The sequence below is a fragment of the Dicentrarchus labrax genome, unplaced genomic scaffold (genome assembly GCF_905237075.1).
Source record: "Dicentrarchus labrax unplaced genomic scaffold, dlabrax2021, whole genome shotgun sequence".
NCBI classification, from domain to species: domain Eukaryota; kingdom Metazoa; phylum Chordata; class Actinopteri; family Moronidae; genus Dicentrarchus; species Dicentrarchus labrax.
In genome coordinates this window covers 12,608,689-12,629,654 of record NW_026136714.1, presented here as the reverse complement: position 1 = coordinate 12,629,654, position 20,966 = coordinate 12,608,689, and the positions used below count along the sequence as shown (strand labels likewise).

Here is a 20,966-nt window from a genome sequence, read left to right as displayed (position 1 = left end):
TGTGATAGCATTCGTCCTTCCTCATGAAAGCAGTTTTTGAGCAACTAATCTATGATTAACCACTGATTTTTGGACTTCAACCTTCATTCAACCTGACACATTTGGCATCTTGGAAATGTTAAGACTTTAAATGTCTATGGGTCTGACCATGGTTCACGCAACAAATGTTTTTTAGCTTTTTTTTTTTACACAACACGACTGACATGAGTTCACCAAAATTTCCAAGGCGGTTAAAAAAGGAGGCTACAGGGTTTACGGTAGTTTCCATTAAAGCAGCTTTCAACATCATACTGTTTATGTTTCTCTTTATATTAATGCCTAATTTCCATCGCATTATGTTGAATGTAGTAGTTACCATCTTTAACAAAGTGCCCATCAGCCAACCTTGGTATTGGTATCCCCATGCTGGCCAGCAACTTTATGAAACCAGACATCACTGTACACCTCCAAAGTGAAAATGGAATTTTGGGACTGGTAAGATACCCACATAGAGCTTTCTTCTCTCTCAGGTTGCTTTGAATTTCAACTAAACAAACTAACGAGCAGCACATTTTGTGTCGGCCGTTTTAAGCAGCAGTAAACGTTTTTAAAGTGAATTGTTCTCTGAGCTTGTAGCAAGATGAATAGCCATTCATTTGAGTGGTATCATTCCTAGTTGGGGCCCTCCTTTTAAATTTGCTGGGTTTGTTATGTAACAAATTGTGGCAGTTTGACACTTTCTCTTACATTTTTCTTTCTCACAATCATTATTTGCTGGCTGGGCCTTCAACAAAGACTGCTGCTGCTGCTGCTATGGAATGACTTCCCAATCAGTTGCGTTGACAGGAGAATGTAGGCGCCTATGCTAATGCCTTATTTGTCAAGTTTCTTTTAATTATGAATGCCAGTTTCAAAGAGGTTCTCCTCTCTCCTCTCCTCTCCTCTCCTCTCCTCTCCTCTCCTCTCCTCTCCTCTAGATCCAGAAGGATTGCTCCCTTTGCTGAACACAAAGAAAATCAATGTCTCATATAATTAGAAAAATATGATTGTGTCTGTCTATCCCTTGAAAGATTATGGATGGTCAGGCTGCGTGACATGTGAATGTGTGTGACTGCCCGCCTGGGTGCACATTCTTGTTTATCTTCATGTCTCTCTGTGTAGGGCCCATACCCCACTGAGGATGCAGTGGATGCAGACCTGATTAATGCCGGTGAGGGTTATCCTAATCAATACTTCCCAGTGATACATTTATATGTAAGAAATTAAAAGCTGGTCCAACGAAATTATGGGTGGAAGAAGAGAGCTTTTCCACTTAATTGGATGCCTAATACAATGTGTTCTCTGTAATGATCATTTAACATTGTATTCATTCATTCATTCATTGTGACACCTAATCAATCAATATATTGCAAATACTTTTTGATTCATCCATTTATTTCATCTAGTCATTTATTTTTATGTGGTTGTTTGATATCTTTTATCATTTCAGAGTTTACTGCTATGATCAATTACTCCCAATATTTTATTTTGCCCAAACATGTCACCTCTCTGTTCTGCAGGGAAGGAGACTGTCACTGTGCTCCCTGGGGCTGCCTATTTCTCCAGTGATGAGTCATTTGCCATGATCCGAGGGTAGGGTTATAATACAAGCTTTGAAAACTTATTTGCTGACTGGAAGTTATATATGCCTGACATTTCTGGATTTATTTGTAGACAGCTTATTAATACTTAAAAATCATTTTCGTCATACCATGAGTCACTTCTGTGAACTGCGTGGTGCAGTTATATGGAGGTCCAAAACTGCTGAAATCAAAAAATAAATAAATAAATGACTCAATAAATAAATGAATATGCCATTAAATGAGTCCTCAGTACGACAGTTGTGAGCCTGAGACTGTCTCAGTGGCCACTGGTGTGGGAGCAAGGCGTAGTCTATCTCTGATGTCGATGAAAAAATAGGTGTAAAGTTGACCCTATGACACACTTTGAATGACAGAAATTAATTGATGCCTGCATTTATTTATTTTAGATGTTTGTAGTTTTGGTCCTCCATATAGTTTATGCATGTTTCCCCTTAATTCAACAGTATTTCACCTGTACCATAAGCCTGCAATAACCATTAAGCAGGATTTGACAACAGGACATAACTCTGGATATTAACAAATAGCCACTGTCACCAGTGCAACTAGACAGCAGCCTTGCCAATATTCCCAAGATCCCTGGTTCTTATTGATTTGCCAGTTGTCTGAGATTGCCCACCCGCACTCCCTGCAGCATCAGTTCTGTTTGTCCACCCAGTGGAAATCCAATATTGCTCATAAATAGCGCTGTCCAGTCACACTGGCGGGGACCAAGCGGAAGCATGCTGACTGTGTGTGTGTGTGTGTGTGTGTGTGTGTGTGTGTGTGTGTGTGTGTGTGTGTGTGTGTGTGTGTGTGTGTGTGTGTGTGTGTGTGTTTGTGTGTTTGTGCGAACACAGTTAAGAGCTGAGAAACAATAACACAACATATGGTGGATTGTGTGCCTTGTTGCCTCAAATACCACACAAGCTACTTCTCGTACCGGGATTAGATTTAGATGTGTACTTTATCGCAGAATTTATTTTAGCACTTCTTCCTGTGTATGTGTTCCTGTTTGGCCTCACACCTGCTATGTGTTGCCACATGCAATGGAGAAACAATGAGGAATTAAGATACTTACGATTTTATTATAGGCAGCAGTTCCACAGATCCTGGTTTAAATCTATGCAATGGCAAGCATCCTAAGAATGCCCCTTCATGCTATAGAGGCATTGTTGGATACCTCATTCTGGACTACTTTGGAGAAACAGGAAAAGGAATTGCTTTCACAGAAATCACACTTAATAAAGAGATAAAATAACTGACTAATTATGTTAATATGGTACATTATATTAGGGCTGCACAATTTAAATAATTTAAAATAAAATATTATTCAAATAGCACTATGGCCAAGTACAGTATCCAAATTGCAGAAGCTGTAATTGTTTTGATAAAGGTTAAATATGTGGCAAAAACAGCACTATAATAAAGTACTGTAGTTCTGCGAAGAAGTGTTGGCCTACAAATCTTGTTAGGATGTAAGAAAACATGTTTGTGTGGTACAGACCCCAACAAATGTCATATTATCAAGTTTATATAATAGTTTTTCTCAGTGAAAATGCGCATTGTGATGCAAAAATGATTACCTCTTATCTTGAAACATATTGCAATCGTTCTCAAAATTATTTTGTTTTTGGAGGAGGGGGTGAAAATAAAACATTCTCTCAAGCCTTTTATATATGACAAGTTCTGCTATCAAGAAAACCGTGGAGATGGGAAGAGGGGTCATTTTTGTGAAGATATTTGTTCTGAATCTGTCCAGTCATCAAGTATCAAATATTTGGGGTTTTTTTTGGCAAGTGGACTTGTGAGTTCATAAGTTGAATTGATTCTGAAGTTGACAGCTGTCTTCTTCTGTTGTGTCATTCTCTTTAGGGGTCACATCAACCTGACAATGCTGGGAGCCATGCAGGTGTCAAAACATGGAGACCTAGCCAACTGGATGATTCCAGTAAGTTTGGTTTTGATGGCACAAATCTATCACTTTTTTTTTCTCAAATTCATGCGTTCTGCTCTATTTGCTGGGGTCATGACAACATCAGTACAATAGGCAATGTTCCAAATGCCGTTTTGTGAAGCTTATAATAGTTAGTTTTTTTTGTCAGAGGTGTTTCAGACTCTGGTGATAAATATTGTGGTACTGTTCTGTTAATTTGCATGATGTTTCACTGATATACAAGGACATGTATCCATGATTCTACATTTTTATTCTCAGTCTTTGTCTTTAGACTGCTGACTGTCACAGGTCAGAGACTCAAAATGTTCCAGTTCCAGTAGTATATAATAATTTAATATCAGTGAAAAAATGTTGGTATTTATTTGTCAGTCAATAATGCACTTAACATGAGGCTTTAAAATCAACCACAAAAAAGGTTAAGGGGAAACTCTGAATTAGTGTCGTAACAGTTATGATCATTATTGGTAAATCTGCTGATTTTTTTTCTTAATGAATCTTTTTGTCTATAACATAAAATAGTTTTAAAAAATCACATTTTCAAAAATGATGTCTTCATATTGTTGGTCTTATCCGACCTTCAGTCCAAAACCCAAAGATATTCCATTTGATAACATACTGTATAGGACTAAATAAAGCAGTAAATCGTGTTTGGCAATTTTGCCTGAAAAGTAATTAATTATCAAAATGGTTGCAGATACATTTTCTGTTGATCAACTAATTGGTTAGTTGTTTCAGCTCTACTCTGTGTACCTGGCTTGTGCAATGACTAATTCAGCTTTGCTCAAGTGTGGGGGGGTGTTGTGAGCGCTACAGTATAATGGGTGGCAAACATTATCGCTAGATGTTTCGTCAGGTCAATTGGTCTTAGGACCACAGTGGCCACAGTCCTCCTCAATGATTACTAATGTCAAGAACCCATTAAAATCCTTTTCACAATGTGGGCGGGCTCAACCAGAATGCCCCCTGGCACACAGCTGTTTTCTGCTTGACTGAAGTGCACATGCAAGGTTGTTTCAGTCAGTGCATCATTTTCTAGATGCATCTCCTCTGAGTGGATACAGACACAGAGCATTGAAGATGTTTGCATGTAGAGACCTTAGGAATAAAACATGACTATTTAAACACAATAAGTCATATGTAAGGCAGCACTGTGCACAAGGAAACTGTTATTGATGATGATCTCTAAATTCTGCAACGTAATTAATTTTCTCTTTACCTCTCCAGTCGTACTTGTTTGTTCATGGTAATTGCTAATTAACTTAATTAAGCACATTATGCAGATATTGAAGGACTACATTGGAGCTGTTATTCAGAAGCAGGGAGTTTATCTTGTTTGGCCATTCTAGTGTTGGACAGTTTGAACAGCAAAATAATGCAGCAGCACAGGCACACACACCTCTGTCCTCACCTACGCTTCAATCTTCATTGTCCCCTCTTTTGAAAGGATGGATTAAGAGAATTACATTTCCCACCTTCTGTGATAATGAAAATTATTCACTATCTAAAGATGGGTACATAGCGTGAAATTGGAAATGTTGTACGTAGGAGTCGGGGATGCAATACTCTCAGCGTGATTATGTTGATTTTGAACGCTTTTAATATGCAAAATGCAGATGAACATTTTCCAGTTGAGGGCTTTGAAATGCTTTTACATCTCCACTGAGCCTGAAACATCTGGAAAAACAATAGATTGAGAGAAAGGGGTAGCAGAATAAAGGATGGCATTTTAGATTTGGTCTGCTATTTTATCATTTAGCTGCTGGAGCTTTTCAGGGCAATTCACAGGAGATGCAGACACTGATATTTTCCTGTCATATGTACCTCTGCACAGATTTCTAATAGCCAACCACACACTTTGAGAAAAATTAAAACCATATTTGACTTTTATTTACCTTTGGATTTTGGCTTCCTGAGCAATGCTACTTCAGTTTTCACTTGCGCCTTCAAATCTGAGAAGAATAAACAGATATTGCCAATGAAGGAACACTGGACATAGTTGAAGAAAGCGATAAAAAAATGTATCAATTAACTCAAATACCACTATTTACTTTACAAAACAGAATTCAGTTTGATAGTCTTCGACTTTAAGTGGAGAAAACAAATGTTGTATCAGACATACAGTGGGTACGGAAAGTATTCAGACCCCTTTAAAATTTTCACTCTTTGTTTCATTGCAGCCATTTGCTAAAATCAAAAAAGTTCATTTTATTTCTCATTAATGTACACTCAGCACCCCATCTTGACAGAAAAAAACAGAAATGTAGAAATTTTTGCAAATTTATTAAAAAAGAAAAACTGAAATATCACATGGTCATAAGTATTCAGACCCTTTGCTGTGACACTCATATTTAACTCACATGCTGTCCATTTCTTCTGATCCTCCTTGAGATGGTTCTGCTCCTTCATTGGAGTCTAGCTGTGTTTAATTAAACTGATTGGACTTGATTAGGAAAGGCACACACCTGTCTATATAAGACCTTACAGCTCACAGTGCATGTCAGAGCAAATGAGAATCATGATGTCGAAAGGAACTGCCCAAGGAGCTCAGAGACAGAATTGTGGCAAGGCACAGATCTGGCCAAGGTTACAAAAGAATTTCTGCAGCACTCAAGGTTCCTAAGAGCACAGTGGCCTCCATAATCCTTAAATGGAAGAAGTTTGGGACGACCAGAACTCTTCCTAGACCTGGCCGTCCAGCCAAACTGAGCAATCGTGGGAGAAGAGCCTTGGTGAGATAGGTAAAGAAGAACCCAAAGATCACTGTGGCTGAGCTCCAGAGATGCAGTAGGGAGATGGGAGAAAGTTCCACAAAGTCAACTATCACTGCAGCCCTGCACCAGTCGGGGCTTTATGGCAGAGTGGCCCGACGGATGCCTCTCCTCAGTGCAAGACATATGAAAGCCTGCATAGAGTTTGCCAAAAAACACATGAAGGACTCCCAGACTATGAGAAATAAGATTCTCTGATCTGATGAGACCAAGATTGAACTTTTTGGCGTTAATTCTAAGCGGTATGTGTGGAGAAAACCAGGCACTGCTCATCACCTGCCCAATACAATCCCAACAGTGAAACATGGTGGTGGCAGCATCAGGCTATGGGGATGGTTTTTCAGCTGCAGGGACAGGACGACTGGTTGCAATTGAAGGAAAGATGAATGCGGCCAAGTACAGAGATATCCTGGAAGAAAACCTCTTCTAGAGTGCTCAGGACCTCAGACTGGGCCGAAGGTTCACCTTCCAACAAGACAATAACCCTAAGCACACAGCTAAAATAACAAAGGAGTGGCTTCGGAACAACTCTGTGACCATTCTTGACTGGCCCAGCCAGAGCCCTGACCTAAACCCAATTGAGCATCTCTGGAGAGATCTGAAAATGGCTGTCAACCAACGTTCACCATCCAACCTGACAGAACTGGAGAGGATCTGCAAGGAAGAATGGCAGAGGATCCCCAAATCCAGGTGTGAAAAACTTGTTGCATCATTCCCAAGAAGACTCATGGCTGTAGTAGCTCAAAAGGGTGCTTCTACTCAATACTGAGCAAAGGGTCTGAATACTTATGACCATGTGATATTTCAGTTTTTCTTTTTTAATACATTTGCAAAAATTTCTACATTTCTGTTTTTTTCTGTCAAGATGGGGTGCTGAGTGTACATTAATGAGAAATAAAATGAACTTTTTTGATTTTAACAAATGGCTGCAATGAAACAAAGAGTGAAAAATTTAAAGGGGTCTGAAAACTTTCCGTACCCACTGTATATTCCAAACCCCTAGAGGCTCTGTATAACTGCAGTTTAAGGGCTGCAATAGCTTGAGCTACTGACTATTAAAATGCAGTTACTAGCTCAAGAGCTCATGATAAGGCCTGATGGCAGCTTTAATGAAGGAGTTGCTTAAGAGCATAGTGCTTTTTTTTATTTTTTTTATAGAACTTCACTTGCTTTCTTGCTGCATCATAAACAGATTTACATGGACATGGTTGCCAGTTTATAATCAGTTGAAGATGTCCTATTCAGTATTTGTAGTAGCAATAGTAGTAAAATGTTAATTTTTGGCTTTTGTTTTCCAGATTTATTAGGCATAATACTATACCTAAAAGAAACTTTCTGTTGCAGGTCAAAAACTGGTTTGCCCAGGTTGAATAGTATATAATGTTTTATGTTTTCTCTCTTTGAATACCAGTTAAAATATATGTAACACCAGAGGTTTGATATTGCCTTTTTTATTAGTCAGTAAAGGTCTAAGCAAATACTATTCAGAATCAGCCACAAAAGATCTTGTGGACTATCTTTTGAATTATAGTAATTAACCTTAACTCATGTTTCCTACATATAACAGACTTTTACATTCTACATTTTGTAGTGTTTTGGCTTGTCTGGTTAAAATTTTATGTTCTAATGAATTTAAAGATCATTGGTCATTGTTGGGAGAGAAAACATTGATTGTAATTTCTAGCGGTGGATTACACTGTATCACCAGTTATACACTGTAAACACTTACGTTTTCCATTTACTTTGAACACAGTGTCCATTGTCTTGCTGTCAGTCTTGTCTCCCCCTCTGATTCTTGTCATTAGTTGTCTGGGTAACTAGGGCTTATGGAGGTCCGTCGCTATGTTATTAAATAGAGAGCCATTTGTATCAGACAGCGGAGATTGTCAGAGAATTTGTGGGGGAGAGAAAGGAAGCCAGTTGGTAAGTGGGAACTCTTGGATTGTGAAGGGGGTCATTTTCTGTGGTGTTTCTGCCACTGTCTGGAAAGTGAACACTTGCACAGCAAGTGAGGAAATCGTATTCCGTCGTCATGGCAACACAAAAAAAAAATGCAAGCAACCCCTAAGCCTAGTAAAAGAAATACAGTGCCAGTCAAAGTATGCTCTCTATGATGCTTTTCTCATGCGTTAGTGCCACAGCAGCACATTTTGGAACGCCAATCACACTGGTTTGTCAAAGAAACTGCTGAATCAAGCCTTTCGACCGATTATGGACAACAATGCAATTGTTAGAAATGTTCCTTCTCAGAGAAAAAGACTCTTGTACACAAAGGTTGCTTTGAAATAAATGTCAGACTTTGAATTGCTATACCTGTTGTCCCACTTTACTGAACAGAAAGACCAACAGTGTATGTGTGAGAAATCCCAGTATAAGGCCCATCCATTCTTATTCTTACTGTATAAAATGCCTTATTAGCCTTATATAAATAGCAGTAGTTATGTGCCAGTTGTGGCTCACTGAGAAAACCTTCTTGGTTGAGTGGGACTGAGTTTGTCCTCTGCTCTCAAATGTTATGATAGGTGTCATCTCAACAGAGCTTTAACTTTAGAAGTGTCTAGTGTTATCTGTGTTCTGCACCACGGATACTGCCTCCTGCTGTCCCCCACATTATCTCTCACTTTTAAAGCCATTATATAAATTGATGTTCCATCGCTTACATCTTCTCTAACGCCTATTTAATTAGCATATGGGTAGGCTACTGTATATCTGCCTCTAGCAAGGATTAATTCCAAAGAGAGTTGAATAAACTAGTAAAAAAAAAATTAAAATGCATGTTTCCAGGGAAAAAAAGGAAAATCTGTGGGAACTGGTACAAGGAGATTTTCTCAGCTCTAATGTTAAGCAGTGAAATAAATAACTACAAAATTAACATAGAAGTGTATTTTAGTTCTTTAACTTACTGTAACTGAATTGTATTTTGTACATTGCTCATTATGCAACAATAAAACAGTTCTCCTTAAGCATTGTGTTTGAGCAGTTGAACAATAGTTGTCACTGCTTAGAAGAGCGATGTCTCACAGTGTATGTGTTTCTGCTAATGAAATGTGTCTAGATGCATGCTTTCAGGTGTCCTAGTTCCCCCTTGGTGCTAAGATTATAGCAGGCAAATGGACACAATCAGATGAGGAAATTAAAAACCTGTGGGCCTTCAGTCAGACCAGCAAGGTTAATATCATCAAAGCTGTGTTAATTAAATGATTAAATGGCCCATGCTCTTGTTGGCAACTTAGACAGAGGATATTTCTCTCTGTGGATATTGTTCTGACCATATATTTGTTCCATTTAAGTGCCCTCGAAAGCCAGATGCCATGGTAACCTCCATATTCAACAGTCTCCATAAAACTATGGATTTGGCAAAATAGTATTCTCCTAATCTGGGATGCCTTCAAATAGGTAATTAGTAATTAGAAAGGTAATTAAGAAAGGTCCCATTTTTGGCTGCCACAGTCACAGGTGAGCAGGTTTACAGAAGCCTAGCAACCAAGCCTAGTCAGGCAAAACAAGTATAATAGACAGCCAACCAAAAGTTAAAGATTGATTTTGGTTGAATAAAATCACTTTAGTGAGCAGTGTGGAATAGGTTATTACCTTATCCAAGCCAGCTCCTCGAGGCAGGCGGTGAGGACGACGAGAAGGATATGAATCTAGATCTCCTCGGTGATGAGAATGATGAGGATGATGAAGATGCCATTCTCCCTTCGGCTTGGCCGTCGCGGCCCAGCAGCTCCTTTGGCGAGGAGGCACAGCCTTCCTCTTCTCCTCGAGAGGTGGACCTGCACGAGGTGTGTAAGCGAGTGGTGGTCAGGTTGGCTATTGACTGGCTCGCATCGCAGGACGACAAGGGAGAGGGATTTGTATTATGGCAAAATCCTGCCAAGGCAGAGACCTGACCCCCAAAGGATATGAAGCGGTATTGGGACAAGCCTTTCCGCCACAGAGTTCCCGTCAAGGGTTACTCTGGCCTGGACATCGCTAGCAGCGAGGGTCTGGGGCTCGCGGATCCCCAGGCGGTGGAGCAGGCAGTGGCGTACCGTCTCCATCCCTACCGCCGGTCCACTATCGCCGCGGGGCCTGAAAATGGAGCGCCTCACTTCCTACATGTACCAGAAGGTGTATAAGTCGGCAGCCCAGTCGATAAAAAATCTGAATGTGGTCACCCTGCTCACGGCTTACCAGGCCGAGCTGTTCCAGGACATGGGTCACCTTTTAGATAAGGGCTCCCCAAGTCCGACTATGTGGGAGGAGATATGTTTCGTGACAGACCTTATTCTCCGGGTGTCCAGAGGCGCGGTACAGGGCTGTGGCTACGTCATGGGCCTGGCTGTGGCGGGAGAGAGATCGTTGTGGCTAAATCTTTCCAGCCTGCCGGACCAGGATAAGAAGGTCATAATGGATTCAACCCGTCACGGGATAAGGGCTTATTTGGTGAGGCTGTTACCGCCATGCAACAAGCTACCGACCTGAGGAAGAAGGACCGTGTGGATGGTCTCAATCACACTTAACTCCCGTTAAGTGTGATTGAGACCATTCAAAGTGCAAGGGCGCCGTCTACGCAGTCATTGTATGACGGAAAGTGGCGTGTGTTTGAGAGATGGTGCGAGGCTAGAGCCATCGTTTCATTTCAGTGTCCTGTTTCAGAGGTGTTATGCTTCCTGCAGGATTTACTAGACAATGGTAAAGCATTCTCCACCATTAAGGTCTATTTGGCTGCAATCTCAGCCTGCCATGTGGGTTTTGGGAATGCAGCGATTGGACAGCATTCTCTGGTAAGGAGGTTTATGAAGGGAGCTCGCCGCTTGAGGCCAGCTTGTAAACCTTTAGTTCCTTCATGGGACTTGCCAACTGTCTTGGAGGCACTCTCAGGGCTGCCTTTTGAGCCATTGGAGTCAACTATCCTGTTGTTGGCACTAACGTCAGCCAAACGGATAAGTGAATTACATGCATTATCTGTCCACACATCTTGTCCCAACTTGACTATGGGAAAGTGATGTTGCGCCCTAACCCGGCTTTTCGGCCTAAGGTTAGCGAGTCTGCTTACAGCTGCCCGACGCTGGAACTGCTGGCTTTTCACCCACCACCTTTTGCAGGGGAGAGTGAGAGGCGGCTAAATTCACTTTGTCCTGTCAGAGCTTTGCGCATCTATGTGGACAGGACTAAGGGATTAAGGAAAAGTAGCCAGCTTTTTGTGTCTTGGGCCCCTCCTCACTGAGGGAAGGCTTTGACTTGTCAGCGCCTGTCACACTGGGGGGTGGAGGCTATAGTCCTGGCTTATGAGAGTTGTGGACTGCAGCCCCTGGAGAGGGGCATTTCGGTGGGTGACATTTGTGCTGCTGCTAGTTGGGCATCCCCACACACATTTATTCGGTTTTACCGTTTAGATGTAACAGCGCCTTCACTGTCGCACTCAGTCCTGAGTGTGGGTTCATATTACTTGTGTGCCAGCCCATGGGGAGGGCTTGTGGTGGTGGTGTGGGCTTGGGAGCATGCAATTCGGGAGTGGGCCACATCTCCCATAGTGAGATACCGAGTGAGGTTTGAAAGAGAACTTTTGGTTAGCAGGGTAACCCCGGTTCTCTGAAAACCAAGTGAGGTATCTCACTGTGGGAAGCGCCTCCTGGTGTGACCAATCATGGAAGCTCCAATGACACCACGTCTGTCCTGAGACAGACCAATCATCTTCAGATGCCCGTCCTCCCTTATAAACGCCCCTGGTGCCACCACGCGGCATTCTCAAGCGTATTTCTTCCACATTCCCTCTCCATGCAAGTAGGGCAGTGTTGTGAGATACCTCACTCGGTTTTCAGAGAACCGGGGTTACCCTGGTAACCAAAAGTTCTCTTTCAAACCTCACTCGGTAGCTCACTATGGGAGATGTGGCCCACTCCCGAATTGCATGCTCCGAAGCCCACATTCACATTTGCTGTCAGGCACAGCACAGGCACTGTAGCTGCATCGTTTCATTTCCTAGCTAGCATTCATTCAAAAATTAATGGCCTATAACAATTCCAGTTACTTGATGTCTATATTTCCATTTGCCAGAAACATAACATACAGCCGTACAGTAAAGGGTGGATCCAGTAGACGTTTAATTGCCTTCACAGCAAAAACAAGATCATTATCTAAGTTGACTCTTTTATTGACACATAACCAGACTAGTAAGTTAACACAAATGTTTAATTTTAAAAACCAGTGCCCTCTTTGATTAACAGCAGCCTTGCTAGGTGGAGTACATTATCAGTTGTCCGGCTCACATAGCTGTAAATCCAGACTTGCTACTATCAGGTAGGACAGTGTTATCCCTTTAGGGCCTCTGCACACACCACCTAGCCCTTTGACTGTCAGAAAGTGCATTAACATTGATCATATGAAAAAGGACACTGTTTCCTTTTGGAGTATCAGCTTAAGAGTCAGTGAGTACTGAATGAAAAGGAAGGTGAAAAAGGGGGAGTTTGGACGTTAAAAGTCAAAATGGATACTATTTTGTAAGGATGTCTTGGGAGCTGTTACTATAGGCCATTTTCAGTTGCTCTTCTATAATATAATAGAGTAAAGTATATCAAATTAAATGCACCCTATCCCATATCCTCAGTCTGTGCTTTTCCCTACATCCTCTACCTCCCCTCTCCCAACCCTCCTTCCGCTCTCTGTTGATATCTTCTCCACCCAGCTGGCCTCCCCAGAGGCAAACAGTATCCTTATGATGCACCGCACTTGGCATATATATCCTCTGGTTATCGAGCAGAAAGCCAAGCAGGCTCTTCACATGATTGATGAGCAAATGGGATTTTAATTCAGTTACTCAGCCGTCACCCTGTGGCCATATCTGCATGTCAGCCTTCCTTATTTGGAAACCTTCTTTATTGGGAACAATGAGGGACTAGAAGAAATTTTTTCACCCAGCTGGCAATTCTGTTGCTGTGATGATCTTTCGATTGCTTATTTTTTGAAAGTACTTTGCTTGGCTCCCTTTTAAAAAAAAACAACAAAACAGTGATTTTATAAAAAGGTTTGAAAAAAATTATATTTATTTTACTCACTGAATTGTAACTAGACAAAGCTTTAGTACCATGTGTATCTACATGGGAGCATTTATCCTTTAGTTTAACCATATAGTCTAAACAACGAAGATAAAGAAACGTGATTAAATCGCTATTTTATTGAAGAGATGCCTCCTGTTTGAAGTTTGCTTCACTGCAGATGCTTTGCTGCTTGATCTCTGCTCTTCTCACATTTCTTTATAATTGTCATTCTGTTTTTCTGCCTGAATAAGAGACAGAGGTCCCTGGATAATTTTAGATTGTCTGTGATTTCTAAAAGAAACTGTGAATTATCATTATCATACCTTTTTCTATTCTGTCTTTAGCAACATAAGCCTTTATCAGTTACTACTAACTCAGACCTGGTAGTTAACTTAGGTTTTCCCGCAGCTACAGTATCTTATATAAATACACGACTATGAAAGCCATTTGTTGAAAAGGCCCCATCAAAGCACCAAAATTGCTTTTAGGATGGTAGTAAATTCATTCTGACGTCCTATGCTTCCTAATGCAACCTTTAATACCTCTGACCTTTTTTAAATACACGCTCGAAATGTAGCTTCAGTTAAAAATGTATGGATATGATGGAACGCTTTGACGTGTCACGTGATTGTTGACCTGAGAGGTCTCGGAGGCCTTCGCATTTGACATGTTTTATGTTGGGAGGCTCCAGGGTGCCTGGAGGTACAGGTAAGGTAGGCCTTGAAGAGAATCCAGACTCACTTGATAATAATAACTGTAAAACACCATTGACTGAGAGCTACCCACATTTTTTGCCCCTCCCAGGTGGTTATAAAGCTGTGTGCAATATGCAATAATTTTTAAGCTTTTGGTATCCAACTGTGTCCATAGAATCTCATAGAATTTATTCTTTAATTCATTAAAGTGATTGAGAAGTACAAGTTTTCCACATCTCATATGAGTTTTGAGCGCATTACTCATACACGTAAAGGTTTGGTTCACACAATTACATAAAATATATTTTCTCACTCACCTCAATTGCTATCTATTGGTGCAGATGACTTTGGTTTAATTTGCTCATGTTTTTAGATATCTGTCCGTGACATTTCTGCCAGCAACCCAATACAAAGGTGGTGAATGTAATTTAGTTTGTGGTGCTCACAGCATAGAAAAATGATATTCAAAAATTCAACAGCAACATGTCTTTCCAGAAACAGCCATGCTGCTGCTCTGTATAATCCACAGAAAACGCTGACAACAGTTTTCATTGCAGCTACTTTCTACCACAGAAATGAAAAGTTGTTTTGCAATGCAGTGGATTATTATAATGGATACTGGATATATTCACCTTCCTTGTCCCTTCTAAATATCAGGTTTGGAATTGTTAAACTGGAATCTTTTATAACCTGATCGGTCCATTTTGCATTTCACCCGTTGTTTCTTAAACTAACTGTGCCTGGCTGTGTCACTGCTTCCCCTTACTAATTAATCTGAAAAGTCAAATGTAAACCCAAACAGTAGGGACAATGATCAAAAACGACTAAAATAGGACCCAGGTTGCAAAAAAAGCATTTTCTTCTAAGATACTTTGAATATTTTGGGATGATGTTACTAGTGCATTATATAATCTTTAATTGGCAGACCTTTGTGGTGTTGCCACTGTAACCTCGCCACATTTTTCTAATGCTGCAGATCCATTCTAATCTCTCCCTCCTGTTCTCTGTGTCAGTGTATGAAGTTTTTCAGAGTCTTACTAGTGCAGGGTTAAAATTAGGCTTCACCAAGCACGGAGCAATATAAGATATCCTTGCATTGAAGAGACAGAGCCACAGAGCAGCTTTGTAAACTTTTATATATTTTTGATGGAGGAGTTGTTTTTGGGAGAACTATCTTTACTTGAACATGTAGCCTACAGTAGAAGAGAAATGTATTCCTGCCATTTCCTCCCACCCCTAAATTAATGCTTTTATTTTGTATGGTTTTGTTTTACAGTATTTGTTGTACATTGAGCTGGTCATTTTTAAGGTCAGAGTTATTGGCAGTTTTGGATTGGACTGTGCTATATTTTAAGGTGTTCCTGATAAATGGGATAAATGAAACCTCAATGTTTTTTTAACTTCCATTCTAGGGTAAGATGGTGAAGGGAATGGGAGGAGCCATGGATTTGGTGGCTAGCGCTGGAACCAAGGTGGTGGTCACCATGGAGCACTCAGCTAAGGTGTGTATACATGTAACAAAGTGTGTGTGTGTGTGTGTGTGTGTGTGTGTGTGTGAGTGAGAGAGACTATGTGCTTTTTAGTATACTTTTATTAATCAACATTACCATAACAAATTAACCCAAAAGACTCATCCCTTTCTCAAGAAACGAAACGTCGAATTAAATTGGCAATTTTCATGTCCCATCTTGGTTCCTTCACCAGTGTACCCTGTATCTGCTTCCAGTGATAATGAGAGTGAGTGTTATGACTGATTAAGGATAATTCTGTTAATGGATTGCTTAATTCCTCTTTACTAGAAAGAATCAGCTCATCCTGATTAGGTTTTGCACACAAACCACCTCCTGTCCCTTCGTCTTTGGCTAATTTGAAAAGTCTAGAATTGGAGTTGGTGTATTGGAAACAGCTGATTAGTCAGACTGGTGCTGCAGCCCGAGATGTATAACCCCACAGGGTTTCTGACAATAACAGTAGGCAACCCAACTGAATTGGTTTACTTTTGGAAAGTCCAGACCAATATGATGCAAGGGCAATGTAACATTCTGTATTCATAGAAGCATGCTGTTTTTTGCTAATGGGAGCCTGTCTGGCGCCCAGCTATAGTCCAGATGGTGCAGCAGGTGAGCATAAATTTAGTGCCCTGAAGCCTGTTTTCATTCTTGATGGGTAAGGGGTGGTGGGGGTAAGTGATGTATGATGTGTGCTTCTCAGGCAGCGTCAGAGGCATTTGGACGAGTGCTTCTTCTTAAAGATGACTGGCGGGGAAACTAAGACACACCCACATGGATATGTGCTGTATATCCTTTGGGGATAAAATGAGTACATAACCAGCTGAATCCCTGGATAAATTAAAATTTAAGCTGCATCTATGAAAGTATTAACACACTGTTTGAAGTGACTGACAGGCTTCACTGGCTGAACTGGGTGAATCACCTCCAGTTAAGTCTTTCTTTAAACCAACTACCCCTTTTTTCTTTCAGGGAGGAAAACACAAGATATTGGACAAATGCAGCCTGCCTTTGACAGGAAAGCAATGTGTTGATCGGATCATCACAGAAAAGGTGTGTTTATCGGTTTCTTTTATATAATATAATATATGGGTGTTTATATGTATATGTCTTCATCATCCTAAATTTAAACTGAAATATATGGATGGACAGTGATAGGCATAGACTGTTTATTTATAGTTGCTATACAGACTGTGCCAATGAGTAAGCTATAGCTGTGCAGTACTACCCACCCCCCATGATTTAAGGAGGATGGGAGGATTTTGTTCAAGTAGTTTATTTACCTGCCTGTGATTTTGAACTGAATTCATCATCTTTGTTAAAAAGCAATGTTCTTGTAAAACATGAATATACAGGCACCCAGGTGTAGCCAAAATAAGTCTATACGTACAGTAGACTGTAGTATAGGAGCTTTGTAGGATTTCCATCTTGTTTTTTAATCATGCAGTAATTGTGAATGTATTTGATAAATTATTGTCATACAATGCTTAAACCTGCAGTGCAGAACTTTTGTTTCCCCCTTCTGGTAGTGAGAGTAATGACACAAACATTGTCGATGCATGCTTATGACGTACGCCTTAAGTTTTTCTTCCATAGTCTCCGACATACTCCTAGTTGCTGTGGCCTACTCTGTCGCTGCGGTTGCTCCCTCTTTTAGCTCTGGCAAGCCACTAATGACAGTTAGTGATGTGTTTTATGGTTGACATAAAATGCATCACTAACTGTGCGCCTATGCGGGAAAATATCTTCACAGACATCAGATTTAAAAACTTTGCCCTGTGGTCTAAATTGCGGTTAGCAAGAAATGTGAGCATACCTTCCAGTTTTTACTGTCTACAAATAGCTCTAGGCTTTTTCGTGACTCATTTTAAAATCTTGGTTAATTTGTTTTTAGCTCAGGGCTGTTCACCTTGCAAAGTATTAACATTTTCCCACCTTCCAGTAAGGAGTGATTGACTGAAACCAAAATGTAATAACTTTGAGTCTTTATCTCTCAATTACATTTCCCTCACACACGCACACATACGAAAACAATCACACTGCAACTGATATATTGGTATGTTGGAGCAGAGTGACACGGGTAGATGGAAATTACATTTATTCAATTAACACTAATTCGATCAGTTGATTTTCTGTAAGGAGGCTTATTGATTTTGTTATCTTTTTTAAATTTTCATGGTTAGGGTTGGGTTTCCCTTTATTATGTACTTTGTTGATAATCCCACCCCTGCCCTGCTCGTAATGTTGCTCATGCTTGTGCAGTGATTGTAGTCGTAGCCAATCTGCAGCTGTGTGTCTTGGACTCTCAAATGAGCAGTAAAGTGAGTGTTGAAGAAGGCCTTCAAGCTGAAGAATGAGGCCTTTTGTTTTCATATGTTGTGATTTTATGTAAAGCACTTTATGTTGCATATTATGAAGGAATTGTCAAGAAGCTCCACTAACGCAGGCATGGAAGATCTTGTGTGTTGCATAAGAGTTGGGAAATGCCCATGGATTGGCAGGTGGGGTTGCTGGTTCCCATTATTTATTTTTTTCTTTTTAGAAAGTTGGACCACAGGATGTATTCTGGGAAATCTTACTGCTCAATCTCCCTTGGAAAGCTTTATGGAGCTTATCCTGAATGCAAATTTCCATCGTCTTCATTTGTGCGTGAAGAGCTCCGTTTCTGCTGTGTTTTGAATTTCATCAGCTCCCCACAGTTTGAGTTCTGTGTGGTGTGATGGAAGACTGTAAAAGCATTTGCTAACCTGTTGGATAATATGTTATTGTACGTGGTAGCACATATGGTGAAGGTGGAAAAAGTCTGAGAAATAGTCCAGTCGTGGAGTAGAGTGAATATTATTTTATCACTCGCATCCCTCTGAGATAGTAAATCCAGCAAAATGGGGTTTTATTGACCGACTTGTCAGAATAGTGCGGGGGTGCTCCGGTAGGTCACCTGATAGAGTGGGTAGTGTGTATCAAGGCTGAGTCCTTAATTCAGGAGCCCAGGTTTGATTCATCCTCTCTCTCTCTCTCTCTCTCTCTCTCTCTCTCTCTCTCTCTCTCTCTCTCTCTCTCTCTCTCTCTGTCCCCCTGCCTTCCCTGTCTCTCTCCAGCTGTCACTATCTAAATAAAGCACAAATATCAAAAATTATCTTTAAAAAAAAAAAGAGAAATAAGCAGACCATAAGCAAAAGTACAACGTTGGAAAAAGGTTTGGAAAAGTTAGAAAGTAGGAAGGATTCGGAAAAAAGGTGGTTTAAATTGGTGCTGATGTAGTTTTTGTGTCCTCATGTACTCTGGTCAATTCCCTGTAATTCTCTGCAGGTTACTGCCTTTGGAACTCACTCATTGAAAACATGACCAGTCAGGAACAAAGTCAGACAGTGTGTCCATGGCTTTTTCTTTTTTTTTTTTTGCCTCCTTTTTTTGCACCTGTCTGTCCTTTTCTGCTCGGCTGGCTTTTGTTGTGATTGCGCAACATTTCTCAGCCAGCAGATTTCTGTCAATATTTATAAAGGTTAAAGCTCCTTTGTACTGCCTTGCTAACACTGGTCCCACCTTCCTTATTTTATCTCCTGCTGTTTTCTCTCCCTTTCTATCCATTAGTACTCTTCTTCTCTTATTACATGCCAAGCCTTTTACTTTCTTTGTAATGACTTGAATTCTTACATTCTCTCATTTATGCCTTCTCTTCTCATTTTCTTCCATCTCTATCAAGACACAATTTCCTCTTATTCATTTGTCTATCTTACTTATTTTTTGACCTCCACATCCTTCCCCCTTCTGTTTTATTCTTCTGATAATATGTCTGTTGCGAATACAAGTGAATACATTTTTAAATATTTTCTGCTCTCCTTGTGGCCTTCCATCCACACCAAACAGGCATTTGCCCATCTCTAAACATTTTGAAAACAGTCCTCCTCTTCAATGCCAGCTTCTCTTTGCAGTTTGGACAGGGAAAACTAAGCTTTTCAAAAATTCTGACACATGACTGTCAGCCTGTCAGCCTTCCAGATATTGCCAAAATACTGATACTTGGCAACAAGGTTAAGAAGCCAACTTTCTGTTACCTCCAGCTCTCTCTGTGATTGCTTGTTTAGAAAATCAATATTCCGAGCGGCACAATAAAGGTGTTGTCATGTTGACATATTTTTCTGTTTCTCTTGTCAAACAGCACAAGTATAATATAGTGATTTGATGAGGGTGTCAGTGTTGAAGCTTAAGATTTACTGCTAGCTTGGTTAGCTGGTAGCTTGCAAGACCGTCAATTAAATTGTGATCTTTAGTGCTGCTGTTGTCAGCAGACAACAGAAAAGGAACAATGTGTCAATGACAACACCCATATTGCATATTCAGCTTTATTGAAAGACAAAATAAGGACCAGGAAGAAAACATAATGAAGATAAGGCGATGTATCATATGTTTGCCAAAAGTGTCCTGAGATAACTTTTGTTATAAATTGGCGCTATACAAATACAGCTGAATTGAACTGAAAATTGTCTGTCCATTCATCCCTGCTTATTAGCAAATAGTGGTTGCAATATTCCTGCTGTGTGTGAAGGGATCCATCATCATTATCCACATCACTGATTCATTTTGACAAAGGTGGGAAAAAAACTGTTTAGGTTGTCTGAATCCACATCCATTAGTTCAGGTGATGTGGACATGGTTTCAGTCCAGACTGTATTTGCTGAGTCAGTTTTCTCATCTCAAACACCTGTCCTGTATTTCCTCAGGCTTCCTTTCTTCCCTCTAATATTGTATCTGACTGAGGTGTACTAGTTCTGGCATCGAAAACTTAATAGGACTGCCAAAACACTTCACTGTATGAGAAACACAAACTTGCTCAAATGATGTGAGACTTTGAGACAATGTAAGAACCCTATAGACTTTAGGATAAATTGAATGTGTATGTAATGTATTAGCTGAATGTTTAAGGTTGTCCAAAAAACAATGTGCACACTATTATTATTACCCCCAGAGAGCCTTCAGTATCTTGCTGTTACCGTGAACCAACTGCCCTTATTAAATTCCTTCCTTAGTAATGAGTTAGAAGAGAAGAGTTACTGTTTTTCACAGCATGTTCAGTGACAGGAGGCAGAGACGTAAAAGACTACAAAACATTTGCATTTCACCTCATTTTTGTCAGCAACAATCCAAGTGGTTTGAGTCACTCAAAACTGGAGAGCATTGGACTCAACAAGTAATGAACCTTACCTGTTGAATAATAACTTGGTTTGCCCAACATAGTGTTGATTAAGCTATTGTCATCATCAAGGCCAGTATAACTAGCTGTGTGTGTGTGTGTGTGTGTGTGTGTGTGTGTGTGTGTGTGTGTGTGTGTGTGTGTGTGTGTGTGTGTGTGTGTGTGTGTGTGTGTGTGTGTGTGTGTGTGTGTGTGTGTGTGTGTGTGTGTGTGTGTGTGTGTGTGTG

At 40.4% G+C, this 20,966-nt stretch overlaps 1 protein-coding gene across 1 annotated transcript in view; it reads left to right on the top strand.

Annotated features, from left to right (window-relative positions):
- oxct1a (3-oxoacid CoA transferase 1a) overlaps positions 1-20,966 on the top strand; it is a 47,774-nt gene that overhangs the window by 21,816 nt on the left and 4,992 nt on the right. Inside the window, exons 10-15 of the mRNA XM_051422556.1 lie at positions 380-474; positions 1,141-1,189; positions 1,539-1,611; positions 3,474-3,549; positions 15,453-15,542; positions 16,521-16,601. Coding sequence (XP_051278516.1) covers positions 380-474; positions 1,141-1,189; positions 1,539-1,611; positions 3,474-3,549; positions 15,453-15,542; positions 16,521-16,601 — 464 coding nt within the window. The remainder of the gene's footprint in view (positions 1-379; positions 475-1,140; positions 1,190-1,538; positions 1,612-3,473; positions 3,550-15,452; positions 15,543-16,520; positions 16,602-20,966) is intronic.